General features: G+C 36.8%; 1 protein-coding gene across 2 annotated transcripts in view; it reads right to left on the bottom strand.

Annotated features, from left to right (window-relative positions):
- Positions 1–8,007: 8,007 nt before the first annotated feature.
- LOC131434553 (uncharacterized) overlaps positions 8,008–21,356 on the bottom strand; it is a 71,532-nt gene continuing 58,183 nt past the window's right edge. For both annotated transcript variants that reach the window (XM_058601372.1, XM_058601373.1), the window contains exons 10-12: positions 20,174–20,366; positions 19,895–19,995; positions 8,008–19,787 (exon numbers count right to left, since the gene is read on the bottom strand). In XM_058601372.1, coding sequence (XP_058457355.1) covers positions 19,629–19,787; positions 19,895–19,995; positions 20,174–20,366 — 453 coding nt within the window. In that variant the 3' untranslated portion in view covers positions 8,008–19,628. The remainder of the gene's footprint in view (positions 19,788–19,894; positions 19,996–20,173; positions 20,367–21,356) is intronic.

The following is a 21,356-nucleotide window of genomic DNA, read 5'->3' as shown; positions in this document are numbered from 1 at the left end:
GGTTAACGTCGTTGAATTTTGGGGCGGAAAACTCACAGTATCCGCCGCTTGAACATTTTCAGTTTTGCGAATCAACACTATTCAATAAGTAGCACTCTCACTACTAAACACACACTTGCCACACCTGCACTATCACTCAAAATAACTATTTCAACCAAATTCCTAACTATACGTATCAAACAACACATTAAAATTATACTTTTTGAGAGCAGCACCAGGACACCGCATCGCACTCCCAGTGATGCCAACTCTCCCCATACAAAATCAGCCGTTCTACTGAGTCTAAATTATATCTAAAGAGCTTTTAAGACTACTTCCTTGCAAATCGGAGTCAAATCAGTTAATGTTTATATACATCTCAAATGCTACGTCAATCTCGCGGCTATGCCTCTTCCGTTACCTAATCCAAGTTTTTTTAAGTTATTGTAAAATGAAATTTTCCATGACTTTTTGATTAAACTCATATGATTCTCTAACAAATAAGCATGTTTGAACTTTCACAGATCACAGATAGTACAACAAACTTAAATATATATTAAAAAATAACGAAAAACAAATTTGCTCTTCTTTATGTTATGCAACTTTTGAAACAACTAGATTTTCTTGAATGTGTACAATCAAACATCGTAGAATCTAAATCCGTGTAAAAATTCGAGCAATTATTGCAAAACTTATGGCGAGGAGTGTGACTCACGGAATGGTGATTTCACACGCGCCTATTATTGCGTTCTCAAATGCGCGGAGCTTATATTTTCAGCCGAATCCGCATCCATATCAAGTTTAACACCATACCATTATCATTTTTCTCCGGACAGAACTAGCTTTGAGGTCGAGTGATATCCGGCGAATGAAACTTCTCAACTAAGAATTGGAAAAAATACAGTTTTAGTTCAGTTCGTCTAGACACAAGAATATAGTTGTTAAAATAGGTTACGAAAAAACAGATTACGGAAATCCAACCCGTTCTCTCATAATTCTTCTGTATTGTTACCAATTCCACTCACGTGCAAACCGACCTACTTTGGATCCAATCGCAGTATGCCGGTCAACAGCAGAAGAGTAGCCCATTGCTATGACAAACATGACGTGAAATTACGTCATTTGCATCGACAATAGTCAATAACCTAGCCTGGTTTTACGGTTTCGATATTGAATAGCGTGCACGTATGACGCTAACTTCGCTAGCTGTAAATATTTGGAATAGCTAATGTGGTTTTCAAACAAAATGACAAAATTAAACTACCGTTACGCTGGTCGGCACATGAATGTCATAAGGAAGCTGATATTTTTCTTACCAGGGAAATTATTCGAGTTCCATATAATGGAGTTCGTCATGTTGATTTCCTCAGTCAAATTTGACTCAAGCATTGAGTCCAATTTTTCATTTTTCCCATCCAAATCAACAAAACCTCACACGAATGAAACCATTAAACCTCAATTTATGCCTAGTTCACCGAAAAAGGCACCGAAAGATGACGACCTAAAAACCCAACGTAACGCCATCGACGAAAACTCACGTGAATACGCGATTAGTGGCAATTTTCAGTCGATTTAAATTATTCGTAATCGTGGTCGGAAGTTGTAAACAAAAATATAGTTTGTGTGTTGCGACGGTGGAAATGAACGACAAAAAAAAAATGAACGAATCAATTCGATTGAGATAGTATAAAACGATTTTTTTACTTTGCGCCACCGCCACGATGATTCCATTTCCTGATGACATCGGCAGTGTTTTCATCTTCGAGAGGAAATTAAATCGGAATCCGCAATATCTACCAGATATGATATAAGTTGAGTTCAGTTAGAAGCTGGTGAGATTTTTTTCTTAAATGCAGCAGTGATTTCTGTTCTGAGGCATACAAAAAACTTTTTAGTCGTTCTATTAATGTACATTTTTCTTTCTTATAAGGCTTTTTCTTATGTCCATCAAAGAACTCAAACTTGCAAAACGGGGAATACCCGAATTCGCTGTAGTTTGACAGCAATCTGTTAAAACAAAAATTTCTTTATATGCTATCCATTTTAGAGAAATAAATTTCACTCCACTTTTATCAAGATGTTCGAGCTCCTTCAAATTTCTAGTATGACAACGTGCACTGTACACTGTACCTAACTAACCAAAAGTTTAGACAAAAGGCACTTAATTGGTTTAAACAGGTTATGAAGTTTCCTGAAAATCAATTAGATTTTTTTATCGTGACGTCACAAATGAACAAGCGTTCATCCTTGACAGTTCAGCGATACTGTTTACAAACAATCCTAAATAAAAATCACAAATCAGAACACATCACAAACAATAATCTTTACACTTTGTAACTATTCACTTTTATTTAATAAATCTCGAAAACAAACCGTATCCAATCGTGAACAAATGTTTTAAAACTCTATTTAGGCGATATGGACCGTAAATGGTCTCATCTAATTTGTCAAAAGATAAACAAAAAAATCTCTGCTTATAAACAGCACTGCTGAACTGTCAAAATGTGTTCATCCGATTGAGGTTAGCAGTGACGATAAAAAAAACCTAATCAAAGCAGTCCGTTTTTAAGTAACTTTATCCACACTTGAAAATTCACACGGCGCAACCGAACGAACTTCAAAGCGGGGACGTGAAAATCGAATCCGCGATATACGAGACCCAGAGCGTATGGGATTTCGACTGATTGGGGCTGTGAACGACTATCTTGCTCCTGTCAACAGATACAGTCTTCGGTGAACTTGTTGTAGTTATTCAGACCTACCATTTTAAGTTATTTTGTAGACAATTAGTCGAGAACTACTCCATCAGGCGTGCATCTGGAATCTTCAAACAACTTTTCGAGAGACTCAAATTTTATCAACAAGTTAAAAGTATATTTCGGAATCATTCCATCAGATAGAAGTAGAGTAGTGTGCTTGCTATTAAAATTATACTCTAGTTCGAAAACTAAAAGATTTAGAGCGATTTTGTTTTCTACAAAAATGTTCAGAATCTGCATTATGAAAATCATAGTAGTTGGAAACTCATTCACCCAGTGGCGCTAGGGGGCTCACAATTTTGCCAAAAAAAATTGACACTGTTATATTTTTTTTTAATTTTATGATATAGGGTAGCAGAGGTATTTTGGCCACTTCATATATTTTGGCCCACCTGAAAAACTTTATCGGTTTTCTCGGATTTTATCGAGGTTATATAACCCATGTTGCATTATATTTAGCTTATCACATGGAATTACCTATATCGGAAGAGTTTTTCAAAGATATTACAACATTTGGTGGATATTTTTACAAAGTGGGCCAAAATAAAATCAAATCCTAATGTGGGCCAAAATACCTCTGTTACCCTAGAATGCTGGTGTTATCGGAAAGAATGTTCCGCAGTTCAAAGCAGATCAAATAGTGTAAACAGTAGTTCAAATTTCTCTCCTTAACGACCCTAATGTGCAATTCAGGGTTGGAAATCATGTTGACTTATGAAAATGGTTTCTTCGAGAAGAAGTTTCCAGGTTTCAATACCCATTAAATGAATGAGTTCTTATTGTATCTGTAAATATATTCTTAGGGAACTGAAACTCAGAATTAATCACGAGAGTGATGTTATCGATCAGTTTTTCAATAAGTTGGTGAAAGATAGACAGATTGAAAACTGTTTTCCTAGAGCACTTAAGGTGAAATGTAACATAGTGGAATGCGCGCGTCGCGTTTTTGATCAATTATTCAGAAACTAAACCGATTTTCAAAAACAAAAAACACTCAAATTTTCGCAATTAAATTTATCACAACTAACTATTCTTAGAATTTTTCAATTTTGCTTTAGCTAGCCGTAATTGATTTTTGAAATGTACAAGCGGTTACTGCTTCGCACCACGGGAATAATTTTAGAACTAAGAAATAGTTTCATGTTTCATGAAAATTAGTGTTGGTTGCAAAATTTCTCTGAAAATGCAATTCAAAATTATAAAACATGAAACACAAATGAAATTTGAAAAAGTTTACATAAACTTTTCAGCATTTTCTGTATTTCTTGCGCGATGCTGTTTCGTATTGTGGTTATTTAGGGGCCCTGGCTCCTCCCGAAGTCGGAAATTATAGATTGATTTTTACATACTATTCATCAGGGCCGCATTTACAGAAAGCAGTGCGGGCTCATGCCCCCGGGTCCACGGTCTTAGAGGGCCCTTGACGAGCTAGGGGCACAAAAAAAAGTTTTTCCCCGGGCCCATTAATTTGTAAAAGCATCGCTGCAAATTTATTTTTTATACATAGGAAACTTTTTGGTTAAAGATTTTTGTTTGAAAAAATTATGAGAGACAAAACGGCAAGGAAGCCAAACAGAAGTTAAGATATGATATCATGAGTCTAGTGCTCCTTTGTATTGCACAGTACAGTTCTAACAGTGGCGTACCGAGGAAATTTGGCGCCCGGGGCAAAATAAGAGATTTGCCGCACATCGTTGATTGGGAGCCAAAAAAAAAGCTGAACTCTATCTCCGGAAAGAACTTGAACCCCCCCTAGATACGCCACTGGGATCTAAACTGTTCTCAATTTATAAGAGTTTTCAAGAAATGTTGATAAATCGGAAAAAGCTATCTAGGATTTTGGATCGATTGCAAGCATAAATTAACGGTATCTACTCGTTCAATATTAATATCCAACTGTTTAGGGTAACTCTAACCTTAGTCTTCTCAGATCCATTTCATATACAAAAATCAACCGTTAGAAATCTCCATGCATTGTCTCAAAGGATACGACAGAAATAATCACTATAGCTCACTATAGCTGACAGAAATAATCACTATAGCTCACTATAGCGCTTTATTTTCTCTGGAATATTGTTCTTTCAATCATCTAACAAGTTTTGAAACCCTAAAACGTCTTCTCAAAGAAAGATTTAAGATATCGCATAATAAATTTTCTATCGTAAAATTGTGAACTCACTAGCGCCATTCGGTGGACAAGTTCTCTGTATACTCTGACATTCTCAACAAATTTCCAATGAACAAAACCAACCTATAGCTTTTAGTTTTTTTTAAACTAACATGATGCGGATTATTAAAATGTGTATTCAAGCACTCTAACTACATCTGATGGAGTGATTCCGAGTTAAAACTTTTGCCGTTTGACAAACTTAAAACTCCCGCAATACTCTCCAGAATGCTACAATTTAGTATGTGATGTGATGATGTGATAGTATGTTTGAGAAAGTTTTGTAGTTTTTAATGATAAAAGATTTTGTAGAACATGAAAAACTCATGTAAATTGAAAACATATATGTTTTCTTACAAAAACTTTTTATCTCACTTTTAGGGGGATTAATCACATAAATAAAATTTTCCAAAAGATGGCGTCTATTATTCTAAGCAACTTTGCTGAAGATGTTGTACCCCAAAAATCACGTTTTAATAAGTTATCAATTAAGAGCGTGAAATTGGGCTTTTGAACCACTGTGCAGTGGTCACATATTTTTATACAGTATTCAAATATATTAGTATACCTTATGATCAAAAAAGAACCGGAATTTTCATTTTAAAATTCGCGCGCTTGTCCAATCGGTAAACTTTTATTCTCTCAACGTTGGCAACACTTTTATACACATTCTGTCAAATTTTGACGCATATCGTACGATTAGTTTTTGTTTGGCGTCTATATAAAGAAGTTGAAAAATTTTCGTGTGGCGATTTTTATAATGGATGAAAATTTAGAACAACGGCTCGCCTTCGAAGCGCCATTCGGTCGATTGTTGTGCGGTTTCGACGTCATATTCATAGATCCACTCCTCATCACCAGTTATGATGCATTCGATGAATGTGGGGACACTATCTGCTTTGGAAATCATCTCTTTGGCCACATCAACACGACGCTGTTTTTGAATGAAATTCAGCTTTTTTGCCACCAGCCGAGAAGCGACGCGTTTCAAACCCAAAACATCAGTTAAAATGTGTTCGACTGATCCATAAGATATGCCCAACAACACAGCAATCTCTCTAATCGGTACAGAACGATTTTGCAACACGATTTGCTCCGCCGATTCAATGTTTTCTTCAGTAACAGATGTTGTTGGGCGGCCAGGGATCTCATCATGATCCAAGCTTGTACGACCACCTTTGAAGCGTTTATACCACTCGTATGGCTGTGTTTTTCCTAGACACGATTCACCAAAGGCCTTGTCTAACATTTTAAACGTTTCGGAACACTTAAATCCATTTGCAACACAAAATTTGATGCACGCACGTTGTTCTACATTTTCATCCATTATAAAAATCGCCACACGAAAATTTTTCAACTTCTTTGTATAGACGCCAAACAAAAACTAATCGTACGATATGCGTCAAAATTTGACAGAATGTGTGTAAAAGTGTTGCCAACGTTGAGAGAATAAAAGTTTACCGATTGGATAAGCGCAGGAATCTTAAAATGAAAATTCCGGTCCTTTTTTAATTATAAGGTACATTTGAATCGTGTGTTTGACAGATATGTGAACTTGCTCAAATGTTTATGATATGGCTAGAGAGGCATTGAATTGTAAAAACTTATTACATTTTATTATGTTTTCATTGTGATCACCAATATGGCATTATTTTTTTTTTCTGGTTAAGCCAAACGAAATCGGAAGACTGTAGTCTAAAAAGAGGTAGATGTTTGCAACTTCTCCATGATAGTTTATTCCTGATAGGACAGATTACCACGTATAGCCACATTTAAAACTAATTTAGCTGGTCGTAAATAGGTAGAGTAATTTCAAAGATATCTCGGTAGTTGCAATCGGAAATATCTGATATATACCATTTCTATTGTTGGTGAGGATGTGGTATTCTGAATTATGTGTTAGCCACATGGAGTTTGAGGATAATTGTGTTAGCATGTAGGCCGTGTGGCCGAGTGCTGGATAACAGGAGGAAAGTAGTAAGTGAAGGCCGACAAAGGAAAAATAAAATGGAATATCTACGGAAAGGAGAGTATCACACGCACATGAAGGAGCAGTCAACTAATTGTCTGCCAAATGACTCTATATATGATATGTATATATGCTATCTGTTGACAAAAGCGAGATAACTGTTTACAGCCTCAAATGACGAAAGTCTGTTAGCGGTCAGTATGCCGTCGAATTTGTTTCGTTCTTTCGGCACATCAGGTTGGACCTAGCGCTTCGGCGCAAACAAGTGTTTTACAAAATCCATTAATTTTACGTCTGCTCAGCGGATTTGTTGATCCGGGGGGTTTGCATCAGCAGTTCAACATAATCTGCTGATGCACTGATGAGTCGAAGACGAAACGTAAAAACAAGCCCCAATCAGTCAAAATCCCATATGCTCTGGATCTCGTATATCGCGGTTTTCCGGTAGTTATGAATGCCGGCAACAGCAACGAATACCGGAAAAACCGAATCCGCATTGTACGAGACCCCACTGTAATTCGATCTGATTTTATGCAACGAGAAAGTTCCCGTGGAACTTGTTCTGTACACAGCGAAGAAATTCTACCTATTAGTTGATAATGATTTTTTATTTATAATTTAAGTTGTTTTAAATCTTTTCTTTTATACGCTTTTTTCATTGATATCAAAACACAATAAGCAAAACCACCCAACAGCGAGCGCTCAATTAATTACTGCCTACGGGTTCAAAATAAAGAAAAGAGCCATACTGACTGCTTGATTTGAAGAATCATATTTATAATAATGACACAACTTCACATCAAATCGAAGCCAAGTTGACCTAGTAAAATAATAATTGGATCACATTATTCAAGGGATGCCAGCACCCAACATTCCAACGTAATCGGTAACCAAAATCTGCTCGACTGTTTTTCAACCTGCACGGAATAACAAAAGCTAGCGGAATTGATTTGAACCTACGTGATCCAAACGAACGATGTAATCACTTACATTGCAATACAAACGTTGGCCCAGCCTCTAACCGATAGGTGATCGACCGAAATTTCATAATCACACAGTTTAATCCGATCTGCTTTGCATTATAATTATCTTTCTGAAGGGAGGTAATCGCACGGGAAAAGGAAAAGCACCGGTTGCAGTTTTGCCGAAAAACTTACATATTATATTTCAGTATATATATTAAGCGTGTATAGTAGAATAGTTTTACAATACTTTCTTCTTGTGTTTTCTGTTGTCTAACAATAATTCAATAAGTTTGTGTTGTATGTTAAGTAGATTATGCTAGCTTTGTGTACATAAAAATAGTTGTATAAAAATAGCTAGGAAGAAATATACCAACAAATGGACAGCGATTGAACAATTTTTATTTAATAGTCTTTTCTCTGTTGTATTTTTGGCTCCAGTGATAGTATTTACTTCTGACTCACTACTACAATACAATTACATCACACTACCTCTATTTGTTAACAAGCACATGGATCCATTGAAGACATCGTTTTGTCCTAAAACCGATTCTCTCTGCTTAATAGCTATTGAAACGCAATCACCACTTTCCTTCTCTCTCTCTCTCTCCATCTCTAACAATCAATTAGTCAACCATTTCCATTTCTGATTTTAATTGACAGACATCATTCTACCCAACTTAGGTCGTTTGAAACTTTTCTTTGCATTAGATTATGTTCATCTGAATTTACACGTTTGTATGCTATTTTTTCCTTTCGTATCAAATATCAGTAAAATTATTTCTTAACAGAGCAGTTTTAGGCCCACCGATACACGGTTCTATGTGTATTGAAAGTTGAAAGTTGAGTTTTTTTTTATCGCCATGCTGTTTTCTGTGGTATATTTTAAAATTTCATAAACACCGTCAATTATTGTAGATTATTTTCCGATTAGTTTCCGCTGGACTCATCGTCACTTACTGCATAAAGTGGTATATTTCCGAAGATACATCACAGTATAGTTATTGAAAGAACAAAAACAATAATCTAACTTGTTTATTTTGATGGGACGGTAATAATAATTCGCATAACAACTTTATTCTACAGTACATTTAAAATTACCTTGTACAGAGCTGCCCACAGGTTTTTTTTTAGTATTGCTTAAGATTAAGTTTTTGTTTTTACAGCTTTGTATTCATTCGGTAACAAAATGTTCATTTTTTTGTTTCAAAAGTACACAGAATTCATTGGAATTTTTGATTAACAATTTTGGAAGTAGATTCTTTCGTTTTAAAATTCACTACTGAGTTAGACCTAAAATTCCCAACAGAATCTGGACTCAACTTTTCGTTATGTTTTACAAGACGATGAATATAGTGCACGTTTGACAACTGTCAATTTTTATTACACGTGATTGAATGGGAATTGGTCCGAATACAATAATCTAACACTGATAGCTATCAAACGAAATTCACACATTCACTGGTCTAATTTGTTCTTGGCATACTGTGATGTAATCTCCGGAAAAAACCCGATGTGTTTTGAGCATTTTTTTCCGGCAGGAAAAGCAGCGATTGTCCAAGTTGGCGGTGGATTACAAGCAACAATGGAAAGAAAAGTTTGGTCTTGTTCACATAAATGCACGAGGATAAATGATTTTGAATCTGACGCTGAAGACAATACATGTATTAACATCACATGGAACTAGAACTAATTGGAAGCCAAGAATTGCAGGATTAGTAAAATCGGTAACGTACATCTAGCAACACTAGTCAGAAAGTAAGCGACTGAGGGGTGTTCATAATACTGCGTTTTCAATACACTTTTCAACATGGTTTAAGGCTATTTTGACGATTTTTTTCTTTTCCTTGTTTAGGATTATTGAAACGTGTTTTATCTATGAGTTTGTCCGCGGTTTGTTTTCAAGATAATAATTTGACGCAATAGACTTCTTGCATTGTCCGACAGGTGTCGCACACTTTATAATTTGTTTTTTTTTTGTCATCAATGTTACGGCGTCTGGGTTAGTCGTTACCACTTGTTTCATTAGACAATTGCAGTACAACACTGCTGTTTTGTGTGGTTGTCGAATTGAGCAGAATTGGTATGCTCAGTGTTCACATATATTTTTCTAGCAAAATAGTATCTAATAACGGGAGTGTATTTAAAATGTTCAATAATATGAACTCATTTTTGTTTGAGCGAGGTTAGTATTCTCTGTTAATAGTGTTGGACTGTGGTTGAAAGCCGAAACCGAGTTATATCTTATTGTGAAGTTCAAAATTAACGAGTTCCAAGCCATTTTTTAGGATAAGAAACGAAAAAGCTGGACTGCTCAGAACCATCGGAAATTCTGTTCAGTTGATCTAATTTTGGGTACCTGGTCTACTATGGGTAAGTTGGCAAGATATTCAGGCCTTTCGCTACTTATTACTGCTGAAACGTCGAGATCTAGCGTCATTCAAAACAAAATCAAATCGACTCTGGGACTTCAAATGTTTTTGAAATTTCCGAACTCAATTTTTCATGCCAGATATCTTGGAAATACATGGAACCTAAAATCGACTTTTAAATTTTATTTTTCGGAATAATACCATAAACGCTTATAAAGACAAGACAGTAACGATCTTTTCTCGATACATAACACGGTCCTTCTATAAACTGGCAACACAGATGTTCCCATCTCCATATTTACACAAATGTCAAACGAAACAACTTGTGTTAAACCAGACCCTGTCTGCTTGGAGCGATCTCAATCTTCAGTTCAGCAACGCCATCGCACGGCGTCTCATTCAACATGTCATGTCAATTGTATGGGTGCGCAGCCCTGCTATTTTGGCGCGTACGAATTTGACATTTCTCTCCCCTACTTCTATGTATGAAATTCGATGCGGACTCACCTGAGGGCGACATGCTCGCAAAAAAGGATGTTGCCAATTATTTGTTCGGGAAATGTGAGAGCTGGATATCTTGTTAATATGATGTCTTTGGTTAAACTTTCGAAAAGGCTTCTATTGAAGCAGAATTTGATTTGTAAAATCGTTATATTTTGAAAATTTCACAATCGCAACAGAAAAAAAACAATTACAAATTGGCAATTAAGACAAAGAATTATTACGTATGAAACAGGGGCGATCAGAAAAAAGTGCTCACCAGGCTTATGCTTATACTCATGCTTTGACAATGTCTCATAAACATCGTGTCAATCATCCGATTGGTCGCGATGGTGGATCGACAATACTTCGACAGCTGCGCATTATCTTTTGGAGGAGATTTTAAATCTTTCTGTTCAGTTTTGAGTGTTTTTCGCGAGTTTTTAAATTTCTGCATGTTTTTATGCAAATTTACAGAGATATCCTTTTTTTATGCGAATTTCTGAAGTTTCATAGCTGCCCCATAAAAACGACGGGATGGTAATGTCAGAGACATAACTGAATGACATGAATACGAATGACATATTTTTGCCACACATCCGAATATCGATAATCGCTTGTACTAGTTGAAAAATCTATAACAAATCGTTATTAGTCATCAAGGATTTCTAAATTTAAGTCTCAGAAACATGAATTGTATAGCGTTTTGAAAGAATATTCACAAAACGAAAGTCGTCATCTTCGATTTTAAGAATTCTCAAACTGTAAATTATTGACATACACATTGGCCAAATGTGGACAAAAACAATCTAGAATTCCTTCAAAAATCCATGAGAAATTGTAAAATATTATTCACCAATATATTGATATGATATGCATGATAACTAGATATTTCACTGGACATTTTACAAGGCAGTTGTAACTCCATTACTGAATATTATTCACCTCTTTTATAAAATTATGCATAGTTGGAATCAGTTAGGTGAAGTATGGCCATCATGCCAAATCAATTTTGCCATATGCGAGAATATCAATTATAAGAGCAGTGTGGTTAAAAATTGAAATACTAAATTGACCGTCCTTAACAACATGCACAAATGTGTTTCGCTTATATTAGTCAATTGAAAATATCAAGGTTTACAACCATACCTAGTTAGTGCCTGCTTTACTAGCGAACAAAACACGTCATAAGACCACCGCTCTCAACCACTGAAAATATTTCGTATTTCAATGTGTCGGTTTTGCACGATACTCTTTGTGCGATGATTCGTTCAACTCAGGCATTATTTTTGCATTAAATTTCTCCATAATGCTCACTCATATCAAACATTTTAGAAAATTTTAATAGTGGTATTGAAAGCTAAATTACACCATAGAAGCGTGATTTTACAAGCAAAGTATCTTCAGCAAAGTAGCTCAGAATTATGAGCCCCATCTTTGAAATATAAGTTTTATGTGTTTTATTCCCCTAAAAGTGGGATACAAATATCGTTTCGGCCCAGGGTCAATATAACGGTTAAATATCCTTAACAAAATTGTGTTAAATTCTTGATATAATGTATTTTTTTTTTGTTTTGATTATAGAGATTTTAACCTTAAGGTTATTTGCCTATTTGGGTCAGAAAAAAATTTCTGACCCTACGTTTGGGGTTGGAAATCCAACCCATCGTCTAAATTCAACCCCTAATATATAGTAAAGTATTTTCTTAAATGGGTTTCCTAAGACCAGTTTTTATAAGAAAACTTTTTGCAATTTATATGGTGTTGCCTTTCTGTGAGGCCCATTCAACTTAGTGCGTCGAGTGCGCAACATGTATCTGTGTGTGTATGTGTGTGTGTGTGTGTGTGTGTGAGAGAGAGAGAGAGAGAAATATGCACTCACTTTTCTCTGAGATGGCTGACCCGATTTTCACAAACCTAGACTCAAATGAAAGGTACTGTTGTCCCATAGAATTTTTTTAAAGTTTTGTATTGATTCGACTTCCGGTTCCGGTATTAAAGGGTGGTGAGGGAAAAAATTGCAAAGTCAATAGTTTCCTTTAATAGAAAAAGATGTGAAGATGATTTAATTTTCCAAGAATAGTAAATTAATTTCTCTTGAATACCACACAAACTCACATCGGGTATACCGGTTCCCGGAAGTACCGGAAATAGTGGTCAAAACCTTCAAACTAGAACTAACTCACTTTTCTCAACAACGGCTCAAACGTTTGTCTCAAACTTGAAATCAAATGAAGGAGCTTACGATCCTTTATAGAATTGCTGAATTTGTGTGTTTGAAATTTCATGCCGTCGTACAGTGCGACGATGCCAAAAAGTACACAATCTTCTAATTTGGTCCCAAAACTGTTACAGTTCGTAGGTCATATCAGTTGCTGACCGAACGAACTGACTTCAGATTTACCTTGTCCCTTGGAATTGCGGCCAACGACTCCAAAACAGAACACACTCACATTCCTCCGCAACGGCTCTTCCGATTTTCACAAACAAAAAGCCCAAATAAAATGTAATCCGGGACTACAGTGAGAAGTGCGTTTAAAATTTCAAACCGTCACTATGGCCGATGCTGCAAAAAAATGATAAAGCATCTTTGACACGAAAATATTTCGATTTCTAGGCTTTGCTAGTTTGCTTCCGAACAAACTTCATTGTTTTTATTCAATGAGCAGTTTTACCGAGAATATCACAGTAATAATGCCGAGAATATAAGTCACATGAGGAAGGCATTGTTACACCACTAGGTGGATTAAAACAGGTTTTTTTTCATGCTATTCTAGTTGTTTATTATTCAAAACTACACTACTTTGCTGAACATACTATGTCTCTATCATTTCAATGTAATGAAATAGGTCATTTTGTCATGTATTTTTACTCATAATTCTGAATTGTTTATTTGGAAAAGTAGCAAAGAGTTGCAGATGATATCATGAAAAATTACTCTATTTCAATAAATTGAATTAATATGAGCAAAGCAAATTGAAAAATAGATCTGTAGTTTTGAATAATAGATAACCGTGTAGAACATGACAAAACCATAGAATGTTTCTTATGAAAACATATTTTATGTAGACACATTTGAGAAACTACTTTTGACTCGAGGTACGGGTATGGGGTCTTTGGCAAATTTGTTTGAAATTACTATCTTCACAATTTTGTTTAAGATACTTAACCCTGAAATTGACCCTGAGCAAATATGATATTTGTATCTCACTTTTAGGGGGATTAATTACATAAATCGAATCATCAAAACATTGCGCGAGTGAGTCATTATGAGTAACTTTGCTGGAGTTACTTACGTTCGATAATCACACTTTTAAGATGATATTGAATAAGAGCGTGAACTTGGACATTTGAACCACTGTGCGGGGGTTGCCAGTTTTTTTCCAATAAAAAATTAGTAGTACATTAGTACATTAGTACTTCAAGAGCTTCGGCCAGTAGGTCGCGTATGAGACCACGTGTGCGCACTGCGAATTATATGTCTCTCCATGCTCGCTTGCATATGTGCAAAATGACTCTCGATGGGCCGGGTGGCCAGAAAAGTTTCGATATTTTCGGGTACAAGTGTGAGTACATCAATCGGTCGAATGGAATTGACATATATAAGCATAAAATGTGTCTCCATCCAATAAAGCTAAGCCTTTTTGGCAGTCTTTCTGATCTTATTTATCTCTCATTTTTCGTTACGTTACCAGAAATGGCGCGTGCATAGAAATCGACTTACCTTCACAAAAATAATATTCACTTAATTTTTATCGCCGTTTTCCGCTATGCAATTCTTCCTTTAGAAAAAAGACTTATCCGACCGCTAAAGTGAATGAATTATTCTTAAATATTCATAGAATAATCTAAGTAATTTTTTAAGAGATTGTCAGTTGAAACTTTTTTTATATTCGTCACCGTTTCTGAGAAAATCAGATTTGAAGCGTGAAAACAGCCCTCTAAAACACCCTAAAAACACTGGCCTCAGACCTTAATTTTAATCACAGATTCTCTGCTGAAGTGCCGATTGTATTCCACACAGATTCGCGTCGATTTCTGCTTGGAACACAGTACAGTCCAAGTAAATGAGACTGCTCTAGCCTCAATTTTCGACAGTAGACATCAGCTCCAGCATGACCATTCAACGGAGAACTGTCCGTATAACAAGCTATGTGTTCATCAAGTTGTCGGTCCAAATAACCAGACAACCATTCCTCACGAAGAGGATATCCCACACTGAATGTTTTGAAAGAAAAACTGCACTTGAGAATTAGGTTACTAGGACTTATCCCAGGTAATCATTTAAGATCACAAGCGAGTATGGCTAGTAACATAGTCTATAGAGTTTCTGTTCCAAAGTCCTGTAACCTTAAGACGATATGCACAAGATCTTGTGCATACCGTGTTAAGGTTACAGGGCTTTGGAACAGTAACCAGTTTTTCCAAGCATCATTGCAGTGTTATGGTCAGAGCCAGAGCTTAAAATTGTCACGCATTCTCAATGAAAGAAACCATTCCAGCAGTCTCATTTTCAATGTTTTACTGTCTCATTCGTAAATGACCGACACCAGAACAAATGAACAGAAACGAAGCATTTTCGTTTCTCATCGAAAAAATGAGAGAGCATGATTGCCAACGTCATTCTTTCCTCTGTGACAAGACGAAACCAAACTAACATCTTCAAGTAGCAACCGCAGAATTTCAATTCTCATTCTTTCATCGATGTATTGAAAATATGTGACGCTTGGCTTTAAATAGCGACTAAAATATGGCAAATCGAAGTAATTACATCTCAGAACTTCTTTGGAAACCAAAACTACTACAAATTCTAGCACCAACAGTTGAAACTTATTGTGAAACCTTTTTCAATTCTCACAGCTTTGGTTGAATATCGACACTGCATACTATGGGATTTTCACTGAAAACTGCAAATGACTGAAAGGGCAAATGAAATAAAAAACACAATTTTGAAACTACTGTCCCGCTTATGTCATTGACTGGACATGGATTTCGTTCTCAGCGTTTGCAAGCGAAGCTGAGAGTGACAGTAATTTCTTGTCATTTTCGTCTATTTTTCAGTCAATGAAAATGACTTTTATTTAGCTCTGGTCAGAGCTCTGACTGGACATTGCAAACTCAATTATCACATGGCTACTATTCAGCGTGCTGAGTATTATTCGTGTGAATGTGATTACGGTACTTCATATCATCCGATATGTAACTGTCCCGCATTGACGCAACTACGTATCCGGGTTTTTGGTTCTTCATACATGGTTGAGTCTGCGTATGCGGAGCTAAAATTAAAGGATATTCTATCGTTTCTCACCCAATGTAGTAAGGAGCTATAGTCAGAGGGGTTTCTCGTTCTTCCTGGTAGAATGGTGCCGCTTTTGTAAAATCATTGATTTGGTGGTTGTGGGTTTTAATAACTATTCATTTTGGCACCTGCAGATCGTTCAGCATCCTTTCGGGGATGCATAACGATTTGTTTCTTTATTTTTTATGCTGTTTTCCCGCCTCGTCCACTTCACAATTCCCTTCCATGTTCCCTTACGATATAAGCTCGATAATCACATATTGAATATTGAATAAGAGGGTGGCATTAGACATTTGAACCACCGTGCAGGGGTTGCCAGGTTTTTCTTTGATTGAAAATTTTGCATCTAGAACAAGAGCACTAAGCTAGTTGTCAGATTCGAAATATTCGATACAGGTTCCGTCTTCATTCATGTAAAACAAACCCAGATTTTCTATGTGAAAACAGATAACGGTTTGATTCACTTCTCCGGTCAATCGAACAGGATGTAGAGGCAATATCTAATGGCCGCAACCAGTGCGGTAAAATGTCATTTTCGAAAGAAATTATTTAGATGAAATAACGGGCCTTTCACTGTCAGTCAGTGTATTCCAGCTCATTCAATTGACTTTTGTGGTCATAATCAAATGGAATCCACTGGATTCATCGTCAATTGAATAACCATGCCTAGTAATTTGAAGTTTCGCTTTCTTCGTTTCAAGCGTCAATGAATCTATCTGTTTCTCTGTCTCAGCCGCCGACAGTGAACAAGTTCGAATGAGTTGGCATGAACAACAGCTCGATGACAGAAAATTATTCCGATCGGTGCAATAAACATAAGTTGTCGGGTTTCATTTGAGTTTACAGTTATCGTCAGGAAGTGTGAATGTATAATTTTCAAATTTTTGGTATGCACTGAGACGTATTCCAAAGTATTAGAAATGAAGATTGGAGTATAAAACAATAAATTCAAGTACATTCTGTGTTTGACCGTGTTTACCATTCAATTGTTATCTTGAACCAACTGAATAGATTCACTAAGAGTTCATTTGATGGGCAGTCCTTCAGTCAATTGAAAGAGATGTTCGTTATTTCAAGGGAGAAACTGACGTTGGTTCAACTGAGTTTCAATTGACGGTGCAATAGATGAATAACTGTGTGTTCAGTGTGTCAGTGAACGATGTATGTATTGAGTATGAAGTATAGTACAGTCAACTGATCGGCTGTGTAAGGAGTGTATCGAAAATAAGCTATCCACATACATTTGTGTTGTACGCATGTATTTGTAATGGTTTTTTATGCTCAGATCATAGCATGCTGTGCGTTTGGCTGTCAACTTTCGTTTGTTTACTTGTTTGCGTGGTTGAAATTCTGCGTTTTCAAAATGTCGTGTATTGAAAAGGAAGTGAAAATTAAGGTTCTAGACACATGGCTAAGTGAGAATGGTATTGCTATGCGAAAATTTGCGAAGCGGTTTGGAATTCATCATGCCAGTGTTAAAACCATCATTAATAAGTTTGGGGAACACTATTCTTTGGATGAGCTACCAGGAAGAGACAGAAAACCCGGTTCTTCTAACCCGAAACTGGACCAGAAAGTGGTATCTCGAATCATGAAGAACAAATCAATGTCAACACGTGATTTGACCAAAAAAGCAGGAACGAGTGTCGCAATGATCCAGCGTATCAAGAGGCGAAACCTCCTAAAGATCTACAAGAAGCAAAAAAGAAATTCGAAAAAAAGTGTAGAACAGAAGAAGCGAGCAGCAACAAGTGCCTGGAAATTGTATTCGCGTCTTTTGCAGTGTCCGAATGCATGCGTTTTGATGGACGATGAGACTTATGTAAAGGAGAACTCAAAAACTGTTCCAGGCCCACAATACTTTACTGTCATCATTGGGGTGGATGTGAGCAATGCGGACAGGTCGTTTCAAGTGGAGAAATTCGGTCGAAAGGTACTGCAAGCAATATGTTCCTGTGGTATGAAGTCAACCATTTTTACACTACCGGAACTATAAATGCGGAAATCTATCGATCTGAGTGTTTCCAGAACAGATTGCTGCCTTTATGTAAGAAGCATAGTACACCTCCACTGTTTTGGCCGAATTTAGCGTCGGCTCACTATGCCAAAACCACTCTCAATTGGCTTGCGGAAAAGGGTATAAATTTCGTTAGAAAAATATCAATCCACCAAATTGCTTTTAGCTTTGACCCATCGAACGTTACTGGGCAATCGTGAAAAGGGTTTTCAGGAAACCTGGGGAGGCAGCTGGGAACATGCAGGAGTTCAACAAAATTTTTGCTTAAGCGTCCAAAAAATGCGATGCAACACTTGTTCGGAACTTGATGAAGAGCGTTCGATCAAAAGTTCGAAAATTCGTGAAGAATTAACTTAAATTTAATCCGGTTTTCATTATGCTCAAGTTTAACATCGTACAATGAAGGATCAATTTTTAGTTTGAATAAAATATCGTTTTTAAACATAATTTGAAAGAAAAAATTGTGGATAGCTTATTTTCGATACACTCCTTATAGTCGATCTCAATTGAATGAAATTAAATGAAATTTTACGGCACTGGCCACAACACACGTTTGAATGTTTTCATATCGTATTATGAAAACGTAATGATGGACGGCAAGATGGATTCAACTCAAATAATAAACTCGGTTGCATGAAAAAGAGTGCCGTTCCTCTGTTACCAATATCTTAAGTTAACATCTTACGTGACAAACGTCAAATTATCTAATCTGTTGTTTACTCCGCTATCGATAAAATTAACAAAATGTAACTTTGGATCGATTCAACTTTAGTGTAAAAGTTCTTTCAAGGATACAATTGTACCTTAGAAACTGATGTCTTCTGATCAAAAATGACGAACTCTCCGCGGAAGCCATCCCGGTCCTCTGATATTCTTACTGTACTTCAACGAAAATTTTTTCTTCTGGAATAACTAGTTTTCAGCTATCAAATATCAATCGTCATTCCAGGAAAACAAGAAAAAAAACTATCCTTGCTCTCTCCTCAAGTGACGCCACTCTGCTCAAACGACAATTTTGTACTGCAACGAGCAACAGGTTATTCGGTTTGATGATAACTGAAAGGACCAAACGTGAACCGTGTTATGAGGTCAAATTTGGTACACATCTGCTGCCACACGCCGAATTGCTGGGCGAAAGGTGGCAAAATACGTTTGCATTACGTTTTGTGTCTCCCGAGTGCGTTTAAACACTCTCACCTCGTCACTTTCGTCCGAAAGCTGTGGAATTTGTGTGTCTCAGGTGGGCAGTAAATAATGGTTGTGTGGTGAAATGTGGCATTTCGTTTCGCTGTTAGCTGCCTATGGTTTTGATAGTCATGTCCGACACTGTGCCTATCTCTCTAAACAAGATTTCTTTATAATGGATGTCGATTACGACTTTTTTTTATCACATCCAATTTTTTTTTAGAGTTGCGTGTTTGTGAGCCTCCGGTAACTAGGGCAAGGCTGGCTGATAAAAATTACCTGCTTGATGATTTCAATCGACCGTAACAAAACAGAAGCGCTTCAATTTGCCTTCATTAATGCTAGACATCGTGTGGTGGAAGAAGGGAAATGGAGAAGGATGAAGAAACCGGGCAGCGAGTGGCTGATTGGTAATTTGATCAGGTGTTTGCTTTCAGATTTAAAGAACGTGCAAATTTTCGCAACTCTTCGACTTGGTAATGTCGGTGAGACAAATTTTGTGCAAAATTTCCTTGGCAATGTGCAGCGACATCTGGGTGCGTGAGTTCCGCAAGTTGGTGGCACTGGCACGTTTTTCGCGTTGCTCCTTCAGTCGAATCTGGTCCCGATTCCCCCGGGATGATGAAAAAAAGAGAGAGAAAAAAAAAGACGCGAATGCAAAATCGAATTAAAATAAGTAGAGCGAGTTACATTTACTTTTCTCACCTGTTTCACTACACCCACCAGCAGTTCGTCCACGTTGTGCTGGATTCCACTGGATGTCTCGATGAATTTCGCCTCTCGCGAGGTGGCTAACTGTTTTCCCTCTGCAATTGACAAGCAAGGTAACGGGAGTCAGTCAGTCGGTCGCGATGCGATTTAGGACTATGCGGCAATGCATGGACAGCATAAGTAACGAGATTTTCGGGCCTTTGGTTGACCGCATAGCAAAGCATTTGAACACTGAATGCTGGGAAAGACTGGAACTTGGGAAACGGGACCTACCTGATGTGTTGATCACCCTGGAGCGGGCCAGATCGGACTTGTTGGCCGCGATGATGACCGCCTTTTCCTTGGTGTAGTTTTCCGACCACAAATAGTTGAGGATCTCTTCTGCAACGCGGAACGAGTTTCGATTCACGATCGAGTAGACAACGATGCAGCAATGAGGTTCATATGTTGATAACGAGTTTTCCACCTGTGGGGACAGAAGAAGTTGGTTCAGTTTCAGGTCAGTCAGTGGGTCAGACAACGGCATTTCGGTTAAGGCCGGTGGTACCGAATGCCGGATCAATCGGTTCGATTTAGGGCAACTGCCGGGTTGTCACATAATTTCGCTTTTCCTAGAATTGTATTACTGTCGGTTGATTTCTCGAATGCACCTTGAACTCATCAAGAAAGATTTTTTCGAATGAGCTACACTTCAAGTTATCCATGTTCTTAAATTTCTGCTAAAATTAAATGAATTGCAACAGAAGGTCGGCAAGTGAAAAGACTTTATGAGCCAGTCAATATGAATACGACACAGCTATCGCAATTCGAATCTCACTTCTCCACATGAAAAATGAACTAAAATTAACTTCCACTTAGCAGAGAATCATCATAATAAAAACTTAATTTTAAATAGGGTAAGGGCTCCCTATTTCATCTCATTTGTAAGGACGTTACCTTAAAAACCTGATTTAGCCACTAAAATCACTACGATTTTTTTCATATTTCTGCTTAGTTCGCCTTGCTCCACATTGGGAATTGATTCACATTCCTTGGAAATTGAAATAAAATTGAAATAATATTAAAAAAATTATCTAAAAACACTTCTGGTATGTTCACTATTCTGCTCCTAATTTCATCTCAAATGTTTCATATTCATCCTATCGTTGGTCTTTTATTCATCCCATAAATTAGCAATGGCGACAGCAATCAAAACCAAAATATTGCACTATTACACTCTCTCAGGTTCAAAATGTCAGAATTTTTCTTAAAAGGGCCTAATGCCAACTATGAGCCAACACACGATATTTTTATTTGTTTTTTTATTTTTTGGACCGTTTTCGTTGCCTTTCGTTTCAAATTTAAATGTTTACTGTGCATTTTATTTGGAGAACTTAAAAAAAAAACAAAAAAAAAGAATTGTTACTATCAGGTGTACAACTTTGCTTCCGCCGTTTTCCGATAGGTGGCTGTACCA

Source organism: Malaya genurostris, chromosome 3 (genome assembly GCF_030247185.1).
Source record: "Malaya genurostris strain Urasoe2022 chromosome 3, Malgen_1.1, whole genome shotgun sequence".
Taxonomy (NCBI): Eukaryota; Metazoa; Arthropoda; class Insecta; order Diptera; family Culicidae; genus Malaya; species Malaya genurostris.
This window is presented reverse-complemented; position numbering and strand designations above follow the sequence as displayed.